The sequence below is a fragment of the Indicator indicator genome, chromosome 13, assembly GCF_027791375.1.
Source record: "Indicator indicator isolate 239-I01 chromosome 13, UM_Iind_1.1, whole genome shotgun sequence".
Lineage (NCBI taxonomy): Eukaryota > Metazoa > Chordata > Aves > Piciformes > Indicatoridae > Indicator > Indicator indicator.
In genome coordinates, this window is record NC_072022.1 from 20,338,765 (window position 1) to 20,353,961 (window position 15,197).

The 15,197-nt window shown below is 59.2% G+C and overlaps 2 protein-coding genes across 3 annotated transcripts; one reads left to right on the forward strand and one right to left on the reverse strand.

Moving 5' to 3' along the window:
- Window positions 1-302: 302 nt before the first annotated feature.
- THPO (thrombopoietin) lies at window positions 303-2,298 on the forward strand. The gene is made up of 7 exons (XM_054385749.1): window positions 303-357; window positions 709-836; window positions 923-1,009; window positions 1,222-1,386; window positions 1,486-1,664; window positions 2,040-2,103; window positions 2,179-2,298. The coding sequence occupies exons 1-7, from the start codon at window positions 303-305 to the stop codon at window positions 2,296-2,298; spliced, it is 798 nt and encodes a 265-aa protein (XP_054241724.1).
- Window positions 2,250-4,414, reverse strand: POLR2H (RNA polymerase II, I and III subunit H). 2 transcript variants are annotated; one of them, XM_054385987.1, is made up of 5 exons: window positions 4,342-4,414; window positions 3,886-3,969; window positions 3,091-3,184; window positions 2,867-2,950; window positions 2,250-2,751 (listed from the first exon to the last, which is right to left on the reverse strand). In XM_054385987.1, the coding sequence occupies exons 1-5, from the start codon at window positions 4,412-4,414 to the stop codon at window positions 2,634-2,636; spliced, it is 453 nt and encodes a 150-aa protein (XP_054241962.1). In that variant the 3' UTR covers window positions 2,250-2,633. The 2 variants fall into 2 exon arrangements, with proteins under 2 accessions (XP_054241962.1, XP_054241963.1); XM_054385988.1 differs by lacking the exon at window positions 2,867-2,950.
- Between the last annotated feature and the right edge of the window lie 10,783 nt (window positions 4,415-15,197).

The following is a 15,197-nucleotide window of genomic DNA, read 5'->3' on the forward strand; positions in this document are numbered from 1 at the left end:
GGGGCACGGCGTCGGCAGCAAGCACTGCGTCCACAAAGCCAGAGGGCCCCCCACATGGGCACGTCAAGAGATGAGCCCCACAGGTGGGCAGCAAACCCCAGGGGTGGCTCTGGTTTGGTTGGACCTAGCCACGACCAGCACACAACGAGAGCAGCTGAGCATCTCTCCATGCCCAGCCTAGGGAAAGAGGCTGCACCAAAGGGTTTGGGGATCAGGTGTAGCGCCACGGCAGGCAGCAAGGCAGGAGGATGCACAGAGGGCCTTTGCAGAGGAGATGTCTGTTGCCAGGAAGGGCAGCGGCAATGCCGCCAGGCAAGCCCTTTGGCCAGAGCAGACTCCCGCTGCGGGATGCTCCAGGCAGGGATTCCCCAAAGCACACGTGACAGCCGGAGCTGCTCCTGGCACAGATCGGGAGCGCTGGCCCTGCTCTGCTCCCTGCCTGCAGTGGAGCTGTAAAACCTGGCACAGATGTGGCTATGTGGCCCCTCAGCACACACCACCAGCACAGAAACCCTGGCTCCCCCTAGGGAGCACAGAGCACCTGTGGTGGCTGACTGGAAGGCAGCACCATGCCCTCCTCAGCCCCCCTAGACCTCCCTCTGTACCCCTCCTGCAGTTAGCAAGGCTAGCATCAGGTTGGGTTGAGTGATCGTTACTACAGGTGTGGCTCTGGGCTGGAGCTGCCCAAAGTAACCCCATGTTCCCCAGGACTGCTCCTCCTCACATCCTTCCTCCTGCATGTGGAAGACAGCCATGCCAGCCCAACACGGCTGGTCTGTGACAACAGACTCATCCACAAGTACATCGTGGAGGCCAAGGACATGGAGAAAAGAATGGTGAGCATACAATCCCTGCCAAAACCTAAGGCCAGGGATAGGCACAGCTCCTAGTCCCTCACCTCACTATCTTTCCTCCCCACCAGGGCCAGTGCCAGGCACTGCCTACACTTAGCTGTCCTGCAGTGCTGCCTTCTGTGGACATCAGCCTCCAGCAGTGGAAATCCAAATCGGTGAGAGGGGCTGGGAGGAGAATGCGGGCAGTAGGATGCCCGCAGGACTGGGAAGGCTTGGGCTGGCACAGGCACCTAAAGTACTGAATGAGATACCTGTGGATAGGGCACATCTGGTGGCACAGGGGTTGGAGGACCCTGTCCAGACCTAGGGTGGGCAGAGGAATGAATCAGGACTTGAGAGTCAGCCCACTCACTGGCTGCTCCCCTAGAACGAGACCAAGCGGCAGGAGATCCTCTGTGACCTGGCACTGGTGGTGGGCGCTGTGGTGGAGGCCCAGGGCCATGTGACACAGGAATGTGGGGCCAGGCAGCTGAACCAGCTTTACCAACATGCCAACTTCTTCTTCCTACTCCTGCAGACCTTCAGCTGGGAGGTGAGACTGCCTCATAAGCCAAGCCACTGTGGCACAGGTGCCAGGTGTGCTGGGCACAACAGCTTTGTTACCTCCCCTTGTCCCACTCTTGCCCTTCAGGTAGGGTCCCAAGAGCCAGGCTGCTCCCCACGCACCATGGAGCAGACCCACGTCCCCAGCATCTTCCTCACCTACCGGAAGCTGGTGCAGGGCAAGCTGCGCTTCTTCTTCTATGACCTGGCCAAAGACTTGTGCAAGCAAGGCCAGGGGGGTGGCAGAGACCCCCACTGTGGGGCCAGGTGAGGCTGTGCACAGTCTTCACCCCTGGTCCCAGGTCAGAGCAACCCTGCCAGACACTGAGCTGTGCTCTGGTGCCCAGGAAAGTGCCTGCAGGGAAAGGGTTGGCTCCTTCTCCTCAAGCCTTTGACAGCTGGGCAGGCCATGAAGGCAGAGAGCAGCAACACTCATGTACCAGGGGGCACAAGTCCTGCTCCCACCCAGGCAGGCCCCTCTACTGTGAATGCTTTACAATTAAAGAGGTATTTTTCTAGAGGGTTGTTTGCATTATCCTTCCCCCCTTGTTGTGCCCCTAGCAGGGCAACCGAACACCTTCAGGGGCCTCGCTAAGAGGCAGGCCCTTGGGGACCTGCTGCAGGTCTCTGCCTAGCACCTAGCTCCCTCCTGCGGCAGTCGCCAGCTCTGCAGGCCAGGTGGCTGCTGCCAGGCATGGGAGCTACCGTGAGAAAACCCAGAGCAAGTTTGGAATGCCTGTTCTTTGGGAAGTGGTGTGAGCCCCCTTTGCCTCCCACGCAGGTGTACTCACTCCCTGCCAACCTCATCTCTCAGCCAGTGGAGCCAGATATAGAAAAAACATCCCAGTTTAATCAAAACCTAGCCCAGGATGGTTCCTTACAAAGTGGTTCCTATTCCTGAGGCAGACAGCTGTCCTGGACCATAGCTGGGATTGCACATGCTTTTGAAGCACAGAAGGCAGGGCTGAGGAGATGCCCAGCACGCAGGACCACAGAGCATCCAGCATGGTGTTCACTCAGCTGTCAGGCAGCTCTCTCCATGCAGGAGATGGGACTGCAGATCCCAGCAGGAGTCAGAACAGGCCAGGATGAGGAGGGGGGTTGCACCTTCCTCTCCCAGCTCTGAAGAGGCCAGAAAGCAAGAGTGCTGGAACAGGATCTGTGGTCACAGGGCTCCTGATTACTCCTTTCTGTGCCAGCAGAACATCTCTGGGGCAGCCCACAGGGGCCGGTGTCCTAGAAGGCCAGCTTCTTCATCAGCAAGTAAACTCGAGAGTCCACTTCAAACCCATGCAGGTTGTTTGCATCTCCCTGCAGCCGCATGAGCAGCCCTCCGTAGGATGCGTAAGCAGAGCTGGAGCAGAAGGAGAGAAGCAGTGAGTGGGGGGAATCCCATGGGAGGCCCAGGATGAGATACTGGTGCCTCCCCCATGCCAGAGAGCCTCCCCCTCCTGCTGACAGGCACTCACAGGCGCGTGGCTGCCTCTGTGGAAGTCTCATCCCCTTCAATCCTGTATACTTTGCCATACATCACGTACTCGAATTGGTCTGCCCTGCGATGGGATGCCAAGAGTTCAAAGAAGCACCAAACCTGGGTGCTCCTCCAGGAGCTGAGCACCCTTTGGCAGAAGGTACCTCACAACCCCTCAGCACTTCACTTTTTTCCTCATCCACCCCATGTGGACCCCTGTACCTGGATGGCCTGTCATCTGTGGGGTTATATTCACCATCATCTAAGGTGCCATCTTCGTACAAGGTGCTTGCAATGACCAGGCGGAACTTGTCCCCTGGAAGGAGAGGGCAGAAGAGCAGTCAGAAGGCAAGGCACACAGACAGAGCAGCAGTGGCCCCAACAGATTCTGGGGTAGTGGTCAAGAACTACCCTACCCCTCCTTAGTTCTCCAACAGGATTGCAAGGAATGAGGAACAGATGACACTGGATCCTCTGTCTCACCATAAGACACTGATCATCAGGATGATCAATGCTGGAGACCAGAGTCACCAGGACACTACTGCTGCTGTTTTCATAGGATACAGCAAAAGATTTGCAGGGAGAGTCCCAGAACTCTGGGTCTGAACCCAGGTCTGAACCCTGGGCAGGTACACAAGACTCTGCAGCACCAGTTCCAGCCCTTCTACACTTCTCTGAAGGTAAAAGTCTCTTTTTCATCTTGTTAGTATATTTAGTCCATAAACTTTCACCTCAAAAGGTCCTTAAAGCTTGGTTGCCACCAGCTGAGGCAGTTGCACTAGACAGCACCTCTGGGTGTCAGGAAACAAGCATAAATACAGCAAGGTGGACCAGAATTCAACTCAGCCCCAGCACACAGTGCCCACTACCTCTTTGAACTTAGGGACAGCATAGACACCCAAGAAAGTCTGAGACTGCTCAATCCTTGCTTGCAGCAAACTTGGTCTTCCTTCTCCAAGGACCCCTCTAGCCTCACTCCATCCCGGCATGCTCTAGATTAGCAGCCCAATAACTTACCAAGGTCCACGGGATAGATCTGGATATTCACATCCAAGATAAGGTCCATCTTGAAGGACTCACTCTCACAATGCAGACGGGACACTACAAAGAGCAACAGAATGCGTGACAAAGACAGAGAAACCGTTCCAGGAGCTTGGCAGGAGCAGGGTCCCAGGCCAGGCCACTATCCCCACCCCACCGCAGGCTTGCACCAGAGCTATTTGGGAGGAAGGGGTGCACAACGTTTGGGAGTGTGTAGGGGGCACCAGGTGCGGCAACATATGGCGAGGCCGGTGCTAGATGACGGCTAGAGAAAGGGGGCACTTGGGACCATCGCCAGGGGGACGGGCAGACAGGGAACTGGGAGAGGCAGAGGTGAACAGGCCACTCTGAGGAAAGCTACCGGACGCCGAGGAAGGGTAGCGCAGGCCCGGGCTGAGGCCCAGTGAAGAGGCGGCGCGGGGCTCCACTCACCACGGTCGAACTTCTTGCCCTCGGGGTCGATATCCTTCACATCGAAGATATCCTCGAAGAGGATCCCCGCCATGGCGGCAGCTATGCGTCCAGCTCCGGCCCTGGCGCCCACCGATGACGTTCAGTGACTTCCGCCACAGGACGGAAGTATCTCCGGGGGCTGGGCGGGGCTACTCCGGCGCCTGCGCACCGCTGCTGACCGTCGGCTGGACTCCGCGCGGCCCTAGTGCCCACCAGCCACAGTTGCCGCCAGGGGGAGCTGCGAGGCCGCGGATGGCACTGCGCGGGGTCGCGCAGCAGAGGGCTGTTGACTGTACCCTCATCGGGGCTGTTTCGGGCACCGGCTCCCACGTAGGAAAGGCCGAGCTGCCCCACGGGAGCTTTGTGGCTCCCCGACAGCCCCGAGGAGTGAGGCAGAGGGGCTTCATCCGGCCTCCGGCTGCAGCTGGGCATTAGTGTGATGAGCTGCCAGACTCAGCCAAGGCCGAGGAACTGCAGCCCCCGCCGGCTCTCCCCTTCCAAGCCGGCTCTCCCCCTCCCACGCCAACGACGTGGGGGAGGGACACGCGACGGCCATCACCTGTGGCCTGCCGATGAACCGTGAGGGGAGCGCATGGCGGGGGGGTGGGTAGTCTGGCACAGCAGGGACCGGCTCACACACTGGGGCGCCACAGGGTGCCCGCACGCCTGGCATCTGGTCGGGAGCTACCGGCTCGGGGTCGAGAGTTCAGCACTGACCCCCTCCTCGGCCCCCGAATGCCACCGCGAGCCTGCCGTAAGCGATTTTTCCCTGGCTTGTGCGAGCTGTGGCAATGGGGAGCCTGTGCACTGCCTGGGCAGAGAGTGCCTACCTAGACGTGGCACCGAGAGGACTGGAATGGAGGTAGATGGCAGCGACAGGTTTGATGGGGACTGAGGAGGATGAGTGGCGTGGGCCATGTGTTTGGCATGTGCCAGCAGCCCGCTGGGGACCACAAAGCAGGGACATCTGTGCCTGTAGTGAGGTGGCTGTGAGAGAACATAGCCCCTGCTGTCTCCGAGAGCCTGACAGCTCAGTTGAGGCGCCGACCCTGAAGATATCCCTGGAGATCTGCAGGATGTGGCCCCGGGTGGTATCTAGAGCCCAGGTGCCCCCAGCGCCTGCACTGAGCTGCCTGTCACGAGTTGTCTGTGGTACCCGGAGCCAGGCAGGTGTGACCTGTCCGCAGCGTGTGTCCCCTGTGATGGGGTGGGCTGGTGGCCCACGAAGGTGAGCATGCAGGCAGTTCACGGCAGGGTCATCTCGCAGTGGTGGCACTCAGAGGAGACAGCATTAATGTGCTGGGACATAACTCTGGCTCATCATCATCATATGAGTGGACTACCCCTCCCCCTGCCTAGCCCTGTGCCCACTCCCTACTTTGCCTACCCAGACGTGGGGAGGAGATTCAAGTGTAGGGGCCATGACCAGGCCCCTCTCCTGGTGTGGAGCCCCATCATGAGCTCCCAGCACCCTCCCTGGCGTCCTGCACTCCAGGATGCCCCTGCCTGCTGTGGAAGGTGTGGGGCTGGGCACCCCTGTGTATGAGGCACCCAGGGCTCTGCACATTGCCAGGGGGTGGCAGCAGCACACTGAGCATGACAGAGCACCTCGGGGGTGTTCCGTAAGTGGGGACCCCCTATCCCAGCCAGCCTCAGGAGTATGACCAGTTGCCTTCTGCAGCATCCTCAGGATACCATCCTGGATGGATGTGACCCACCAGGCTGGGGCTGGCTGGTTGGGCCAGGATGGTGTGGGGCCCAGGGCTGTATTTTGGAGGGGGGCTCTTTTGGCAGCTCACCTCCCCACACCCTCACACTCCACACTGTGCTCATGGGTATGGCACAATTAAGGCTGGGGGCCTTGGCATGGCTGTGTCCCCTGCTTGGATGCTCTCAGGGCCACTGCAGGGTGACACAAAAGGCTTATCCCACCCGACTGTTCCCTTCCCCTCCTGCTGAGACCTGGCACACTTAATGCAGGCCAGCAGGCAGTCAGAACTGTGCTCACCAGCCGTTGAGACAGCCCCCCAGAGATGCTGCTGCCCATGGCCCTGCCAGCCAGCCATGCCGTCTGTCTCCCAGCCCTTGCGGGACTAGGACACACCTGAGCCCCGACCCTGGGTGCAGGCGGGCACGGCCCCACCCGGGGGTCATGGGCACACAGCCACCCGTAGGGCCAACTGGTGGGGAAGGGGGAGGGCAGGTTTCCAGCTGCACCCCAGATGCCACAGGGCCAGGGTAGCAGCAGGAACCTGGCTTGCCCCAAAGCCCTGAGCGCTGCCTGTGTGGCAAGGCCATAGTGCCAAACCTCCTCCTTGGCTCCAAGCCCCCTCCTTGGCTCTGTACCCAGGCAGTCCATGGGCCAGGATAGGTTGGGGGAGATGGCTCTGGCATAAATCCACCTGAGTTTGGCAGAGGATGTGGCACCTTGCTTTTCCCTGCACTACATCCCCATATGCCCTGGCTTTGCCCATGTGCCCTCTGCCTTACTGACCCCATGCCATGCTGTGCCACGGGTGTGTGGGTAGCCAGACGGACATATATGCTTGGCTAATGCCAACCTTGTCCTGCCAGGCAGTGAGCAGATGGTCCTGGGGTGGGTGTTGGAGCGTTGGCAGGTGCTGGGGGGTTGGCACTGCCGTTGGTGCCATTGCTGGGGTAGTGCCTGTTTGCCAGCCAGGTGCCTGGTGTCACCTCTTTATCTGGGATTAAACAAATCCTCCCCAGATCTGATGCCAGGCACTGCCCCTGTGCACACAAGACCAGCCCTCCCCAGAGCCACTTCATGCCCACTGACCACCTCCGCCACACTAGGCTGTGGGGGTCACCCTGGAGTGGGTTCCTGGAGAAAGTTCCTGGCGTGAAGAGCCCTCCAAAAGCTGACCCCAGGCTCCCCTCACTCTGGTCACGGCATAGCCCCTCAGGTCTCTGCACATTAGGGTGACTGGGGCAGGCATACCTGGAGTCAGGGGGAGATGGTACCCCTTAAGCATGGCAAGATGTGTCACCATCTCTGTCCCCACCTTGGGACACCCCCACAAAACATCACAGTGCAAAATGAGGCCCCCTGGGGGAAGGTACCCCTGTCCCACCATGGCTGGGGAGGTGCCACACCCTAAGCACGGTAGATCCTGGCAGCTCTGATACCCACAGTGCCAGGCTCCCAGAGTGAGGGTGCAGCCTCTCCCCCCCCCCCCCCCCCCCCAAAGGCTGTTATCTTCTGATGATAAATTATACAACACAAGCTCCTTTGAAAGGCAGCCAGGCCTCCGTCCAGCGGGATGGCCTTCGAGGGCCAAACATCAGCCATTTGTGGGCTGCCTCTGTTGGAGAGGGGGAACAGAGACATTGTTGTGGGCATTGCCCTGGTGAGGGGCTGCTGGTGACTGGCGTCTGGGCTGCCGTGTGGACACGAGGAGCCATGCAGCTGGGAAACCTGCCTGCACCTCGTGTCCATACACACTGCCTGCTTTGCCACCCACCCTTACCTGCGTTCCCACCCATACGTCTTGCCTGCACCCCTTGCCCACCCCCCTCGCGTGTACTCCTGCCCGCTGCCCGTTTTGGCATGTCCGTGGCGCTGGCTGGTGCTTCAGAGGCGGCTGCCCCTGTTATGTGCCGGCACAAAAGAGCCGAAACGCCGCCACCGTTACGGGAGCAAACACAGGCGGGGTGAGGCCAGGAGGGTGGGCAGCCGCCGGCACCTGTGGGCACCTGGCCTGGTAGCATTGCCCCAGTGGCATTGCCCCGGTGGCAGTTCCCCACCAGGCTGTGGGGCAAGTTGGCACCACCCCCATGGCCAGGGATGGGGTCCCCACAATACACCTCGGTGTTGGGGTGCCTTGGGCCACCCAGGGCAGTGCTGCCCATTTGGGCATTGTTGCAGACCCGTGCATACCTCAGCTCCCTGCAGGTGCCCCTCTGGGGTGCAGCAATGGGATGCGGTGGCCTCGGGGTGCCCATCCCTGCACCCTGCTGAGTTGGTCCCCACCTGGGCTGGGAGTCGGGCAGGCAGAGACAAAGCTGAAATTAAGCTGTTAATGAGCCTGTCTGTCACCAGGCCACCAATTACCCAGGCTAGGATTGAGGAGATGTTGGAGGGTGATGGGGCTGGGGGAGGGGAGCAGGATGCCAGGGTCCCCAGCATGGGGGCAGCTGCGGGTGTCATCGTGTCTGGATAGCTTCCCCATCACCTTCCACCACTGTCCTTCTGAGGGGCTGCCAGCAATACCCTGCAGGGTGGAGGATGGAGGGGACAAGAGATGGGGGCTACAGCCATGGCAGGAGCCTTGGGGGGACTCAGGAAGGGGTTAGCCCCTTCCCCCTCTACTGAGGCCCTAGGTGGAAAAAATGAGCTTCTGGGGAAATAAACCACAACTAGTGTCCGTGGCTGGCACAGGGGATGCCACCAGTGTCATGTTCTCTGCACTCAGAGCATGAAGGGGCACCTGCCCACAGGGACTGGAGATGGCTGTACCCTAGGGATGCTGCTACCAGCCCTGTGGAGGGGTAGAGCAAGGAAGGGGGCTTTTAGACCCCCCACCATCACCCTGCTCGATACTGTTGTGATGCATAGCAAAGGGCCTTGTCCCTGTCCCAGTCCTGTCCTGTGCTGGGATGGGCTGGGATAGCCACATTCCTCTGGGCTGATGCTGACGTTGTTTTTTCCACGCCACCTCTCTGGAGCTGGGCCAGGTGCCTTTCCGGGCTGTGGGAAGGATAGGTCATCTTCCCAGCTGTCATCACACCTGTCTGTCCCCACAAGGGCCCTTAGTGGCACCCAGGAGGGACGTGGGGGCTGACAGAGTTGGGGCTGGGAGCCTGCAGGACCTGGTCCCTCCTCTTTTGCAATGATGAGGGGCTCTGCACCGGGCATGGCCAGCATCTGGCAGCTGCCTGCTGTCCCCTGGCCATACTCTGGCCAGACCCATTGAGCTGAACCCAGCTGAGCTGGAGGGTGGGCTGGGATTAGAGCTGAGAGATTTTTCCAGGCTCTGAATTAACTTAATGGCTTTGGAAGACAAACAGATTAGAGAGCTGTGGGGATTGGGGCAAGGATCAGCTAAATTGGAAGCAGAGGTGAGCAGCAGCATCCTGCCCAAGCCCTGCTCTCCCTTGCCCAAACCCTCACCCCATCCCCATCCCTGCAGCATTCTGGCCTGTCCACACCCTGCCAGCATTCTTGGGGTCCCCATGGTTGTCGTCTGTGTCCAAGCCAGTGGTCAGGGCAGGCTCTTCCCTCCAGGCTGGGTCTTGGCTGTGTGTTGTTGCCTTCCCCTTCACATTCACTACCTGTCCCTTTCCACGTCTCTGTTCTCCCTCCTCTTGCCCTCCCCTTCCCCAGCACTTCTCATCCCCACCCGCATCCCATCCACCCCTTCCCCAGCACCCCACATCCCCACACACATCCTGGCTGCATCCCCTCGCACCTCTCCTCTCATGCTGCTGAAATAAATGGTCTCAAAACAAGCTTCTTTCTGGGGCCCTGTAAATCCCAGCAAAGCACCAAGCCAGGGGGCAGTGCTGCAGCCCCCTTTGCTGGCAGGGTGCCATGTCCAGTCCCCATGTGCCCCCACATCCCTTCAGGGGGGTTTGGGGTTGCATTGCCACCCTGATAGCATTGGGACCCTGGGGCAGCCCCACTCGCTGGAAATTGAATCACCAGTAATGAACAACATCTGGGGCTGGGGGCTGGGGACAAAGGGAATTGATGGAACAACCCTGTCCCCTCTAGCAGCCAGACACATCTCTGGGGACACCATGCAGTGCCAGGTCAATGGGCTTCACTGCCCATTTTGGGGTGATATCCTCCCAGCAGGAACCCGAGCACTACTTGTGATCCAAGACCAGCACATCTCAGCCAGGCTTTGATGGTGCAGCAGGAAGAGGGTGCCAAGCCAGGGCAGCCAGGGGGTCCCCGAAGAGGACAGGGCCAAGGTGAGGAAGGCTGGGTGCGGGGGATGGCCTCCTGCTGCAGCCCCCGCTGGCGCCCCTGGCCCCCTCCCACTGCTTCCTGTGCAGGCGGCCCAGGGAGGCGATGAAAGCAGCCCCAGCAGATGTTTCTGGCTTGTTTTCATCTCATTAACTGTTTCCTCTTTTATTACGGGATAAATTATTAATTGTTCAGTGCGAGGAAGAAAGGAAAGAGAAATCCTGACGGATACCCTGCAGGCCCTGGGGAGGGCAGCGGGCAGGGGCTTGCACAGCCCAGGGCAAGGGGAGGGCAGGGGGGATTTGAGGTCCCGGGGGTGGAGGCAGCCCCTTGCACTGCCATGAACACTCAGATCCTCCCCCCGACAAAAGGGGTGATACGAGGTGCATGAAGTGCTCCGTGAGCAGGGCAGGGAGGGGCTGCCTGGGGACTGCCAGCACCCGGCCTCCCTCCATGGCCAGTGGACATAACTGCAGAAGACAGGGTGGTGGTGGGCCTGTGTGGGACCCAGATTACCAGGCACCCATCTGCAAGCCCCCTGCTTGGAGATCCGCAGCCACTTCTCTCTGCCTGCTCTGGCCCCCATAGGCTGAGAATGGACAAGCTCGCTGCACCTCCTGGCTCCTGCCCCCCTGGTCTCTGCTCCCCTGAAATATTCATGGCCCACAATGATGAGTTAATTTAATTGCCCTGATGAGGAGCTGAATAATTTACACTCTTTTTGAGCAGGTCCTGAGACATCATTAGCAGCTGATCTTGGAGCAAGGAGGGGAAGTGGTCTAGCCACCATCCTGCTGCCCACAGGGACACCAGGTGGGCAACAGGGACCAAAAGCGTTCCCATCATGGTGTCCCAGTGGCTGGGTCCAAAGCACCAAGCCCCACTGTCCATCCCACGACCCCCTGGGCACCATGGGTAGGAAGGTGGCTGCAGCCCAGGGTCCTGGCGGGCTCTGAGTCACAGCCTCTCTCCATCTCTATTGTCACACTTTGGTCTGTGGCCAGCGGCGATGGCTGAGATGAAATACGGCTGGGAGAAGGGGCCGAGGCGCTCCGGATTCCTGAGATAACGGTGACAGGCGGGACACAGATTTTATTTACATTTTTTTTTCCTTGAAATTTCGGCCTCTCTGGTGACACCCCATCCGGATGCCAAGAAGATAAGAGGGGCTGGTGAGGGGGCTGGCGAGGGGGCTGGCGGGGGTCAGGACATGTTTTCAGGGGGCTTATTTCCCCTCAAGCCCCCATCCTCGCCCTACTCCATGCACCCTGTGCTGGCAAGAGGCACAGACCTTCACCAAGTGGGAAACTGAGGACTGGCTCCTTTCCCATCAAAATTCAATATTCTTCTTCGCAGCTGGTGTGATGGGAACCTGGGAGGCCTGATCCACACCCTTCCCTTACTCCTGCAGGTCATGGAGAAGCTGTGTCTCCTGCTGGCTTGGGCCCCACTCCTTAGTGGAGAAAGCAAAGCCCAGGATAACACTTTTGGGATAGCTATGCCAGGAAATTTCAGGCCAGAGGCCACAATAGGGACAAGGGATGCAGCCAGCCACCCGATAACGCCTGGATTTCCTCCTAGTACTGCCCAGCATCCTGCTGGTGGGGAGGGCTTTGGTGTCAGGGGCTGCCCAGCCACAGTACCCTGTCCCCATGGCCCTAGGGGGTACTGCAGTGTGTGACAGGGTGGGAGGGTCCCAGGCTGTCCCCCTCTCACAATCACTGTCCCAGGAAAAGACAGGGAAGAGGGATGCTATGACTGACAGGTGCTTCCTGCACCTGAATCCCCAGGGATCCTGTCCCCATTGTCCACCCCTCACTCAGGGTCATCCAGGGAGGGCTTCCTGGGAGGTGGCAGAGGGGTTAGAGCCAGGACCCACCTCGACCGCTCCAGGTGCCAGATCTGACTGGGTGGGTGCACAGGGGCATCCCCACACCCCACGTGGGTGTGCAGCCATACATGCACATTTGCACACGGAGACACACTTCATGTACAGACCCTGAAATGCAGTGCTGACGTCCACAGGCACTCACAGGCACAAACACAGGCTTGTCTGTGTGCTTGGGCACACAGGCAGCCCACGGGCACCTCTGTGTGCACACACCTGCACACACCTCTGTGTGCACACAAACGTGGGGATGGACACACTAGCAGGAGTGTAAGTGTGCACACACTTGTGCACTTGCAGACAGGCCTGCAGTCCCCTGTGAGTGCATACACATAAGTGCACAGCCATGCACACAGGTTCCACACTCACCCATGTGCACGTACATTCCTGCATACACCTGTGTGTACTCATGTAAGGTCCTCCAAGCGCATACCCCCCTCTAAGCACACACATAAGGACACACACACACACGTGTGTGTGTACAGACATTCCTGCCTGCACACGTGTGCTGCCTGCCCGGGGTGCCAGCGGGTGCTCCCCACGCAGCCATGGCCCCCCACCCACCTCCCTAGCCACTCTCCAGAGTTTAAGAGCTAGGAGGAATTTTAAATGCATTGACCCCTGACCTGCTCCTGCCTGTCAGGGGAAGCCAGAGCCCGGTCTGCCCCAGCCGGATGGGGCCAGGGGGCCACAGGCAATGGTAAGCCCTCAAAGACCACAGCAGGCAAGGAGGAACACCCTGCCTCACTGCCCTTTTCCTGCACCCCATGTGCCTCCCACCTTAGTGAGCACTAACAGGGTCATGCCTAAACCATGCTGCCTGCAGCAGCCATGGCTTGGTGATGCTGCAGCTGGTGCCTCACACCTTGGGGGCTCTGTGGGAGTGGGATGCCCCCGAAATGCCCTTTGCAAGGCATCCTGGGCCCCCTGCCCAGCTCGTGGCCTACTCCTGGCATCCCTGCCTCCTGCATGGAGGGGCTGTGGTGATGGCGGTGTAATTAAAAACGCAATTAGGCGCTGCCACTTAGCAGAAAAGTCATACAGTTTGGGGATAATTATCTGACAATATAACAAGTTGCCCAACATTAATCAGGCACTGATCTGCTCCAGCAGCTGTGCTCCCCATTCTAGCTGCTCCCTTAATGGTGTCCTTCACAGCAATAAATCAGGCCCTTATGGGGGCTATGGGGGCAGCACACTGTCCCCTGCCTGCAGCTGGGGAGTTTTGGGGTGCTGAAGTAGTTCCCTCCCATCCCTACCCAGCCCCAATGTGTTTCTCTCCTGCTTGTGGATGCCAAGAGCCTCCTAAAAGGAGACCTGCTGGGCAGAACAGTTATGCCTAGGGGAGGTGCCCCAAGCTGAGTGCTGCCCTCTCCTCTCTGCTGAGGGGCAGCCAGTACCCCCTGCCCTCCCCAGGGATGGGGCTGGCAAAGGGTCTCTGGATGGCTGGGGAACATGAGGTAGAGTGGGGACACATCAGCTCTCAAGTCATCAGTGATACGGGAAATTAATGAGTATTTATGGCTTGTATTTGCCCGTGTTAATGAAGTCTTTGCACTGGAACAATATTAACTCTGAAGCAGAGGAGGGTTCTCCCACTGCATCTCCCAGCATCACCTGGGGACTGTCCCCATACCAAGGCAGCCTCAGCTGTTGCCCTATCTTAGTTGCTCTCCCAGAGGTGTGCCCTGGCTTGAATGCTGAGGGGTCCCATGCTAGGGAGACCCCTCGGTGCCACAACTCCCCGGCCTGGAGATGGGCCCTTTTTCCCCCCACCTTCCCCAAATTTGTCCCCACAGTCAATCCATTTGGCACAACTCACTCCCAGCTACTTCCTCCACACTCCTTTCCCAAAGCCCCAGGCTCTGCCTGTCCCTCTCCCCATCCCTGTCCCAGCTTGTCCGTTTTGGAGGAGAGGACACAGTCCTGTACAGCTCCAACTTCTAAGAGATGGAGATAAAAGCAGAGCTCCTCGCTTTTGTTTGGGCTCTGGCTGGCGTGGGCCAGGGAGGAGGAATTCACCAGAAAGAAACCAGCAGCTTAACATATTCACTTTGCCCCTAATTTGCCGGTTCTGCCACAAAATCCCATTACAAAGGGTTTAGCGGCTGCGCCCAGGAAGAGGTCACCGCCGGGGGCCCCCGAGGAGATTTACCATCCACAAAAAGCGCGAGAAAAGAGCAACCCCAGCTCTCTCGGGCACTCCCCTCATGGTTAGGAGCAGGCACTGTATTTTAGGGTCCTGGTATCCCCTGCCCATCCCTCCAACCTGCACTTGGCAGCAAAGGAGAGCGGTTGCAAAGGTGCAGCTGGGTTAATTCACCTTTATCGCTCCAAAAGCAAATAAAATGGGGCTTGGCATCGATCTGTGGGCGTTGAGCACAGCCATAAACCACCGGTGATGGCCAACCGACGCTGCCTGAGATCCGGCCGTGCTGCCCTGGGCTGAGTCCTTGTGACTGGATGGGGGATGTGGCTGCGGTGGCCTCTCAATGTGTGTCAGAGGGGATGGGGTGATCCCACAGCTGGGTACACTGGGAGAGCCTGGGAGCTGTGGGGAGGCCAGAGCTGCTCATGGCATCCTTGAGCTGTGAGGACTGGCTGTGCCAAGCAGGGCAGAGCCACCTGCTCGCCCAGTGTACCCTGCTCAGCTGGGGTGGGGGGAATCCGTGGGAGCCTGAGGATAGGGCAGTGAGTGTGCAGGGTGGGGTGTGCATGGCTGGATTTGGGGCAGGTGGGTGTGCAAGGGACGAGGGAGCTGTGGTGGGTGTACATGAGTGGGTGCATCTATGCCTGTAAGCGTGGCAGCTCATGTACAGCGGTGCACACACGCCTGTGCAAGCATGCATGGACACAGAGACCCTGGGTGGGTTTTGAGGGACCAGGACAGCTCAGCAGCAGCATGCACAGCATCACGTTGATGCAGGTGTGAGCCCCAGGGATGAGAAAGGTGCTGGGATGGGGCACAGCTGTGGGCTTGACATTGCTTCTGCTGGCATCCAGCACGCCGGCAAA

What these genes read in the sequence shown, in the direction of transcription:
- POLR2H (XM_054385987.1), bottom strand. Translation starts at nt 4,414, where the DNA reads ATGGCGGGGATCCTCTTCGAGGATATCTTCGATGTGAAGGATATCGAC. An exon ending in GGGCAAGAAGTTCGACCGTG is followed by an intron (nt 3,970 to 4,341) that starts GTGAGTGGAGCC and finishes TGCTCTTTGTAG; the next exon opens with TGTCCCGTCTGCATTGTGAG. An exon ending in GATCTATCCCGTGGACCTTG is followed by an intron (nt 3,185 to 3,885) that starts GTAAGTTATTGG and finishes CTCTCCTTCCAG; the next exon opens with GGGACAAGTTCCGCCTGGTC.
- THPO (XM_054385749.1), top strand. Translation starts at nt 303, where the DNA reads ATGCCGCCAGGCAAGCCCTTTGGCCAGAGCAGACTCCCGCTGCGGGAT. An exon ending in AGGACATGGAGAAAAGAATG is followed by an intron (nt 837 to 922) that starts GTGAGCATACAA and finishes CCTCCCCACCAG; the next exon opens with GGCCAGTGCCAGGCACTGCC. An exon ending in GACCCCCACTGTGGGGCCAG is followed by an intron (nt 1,665 to 2,039) that starts GTGAGGCTGTGC and finishes CCTAGCACCTAG; the next exon opens with CTCCCTCCTGCGGCAGTCGC.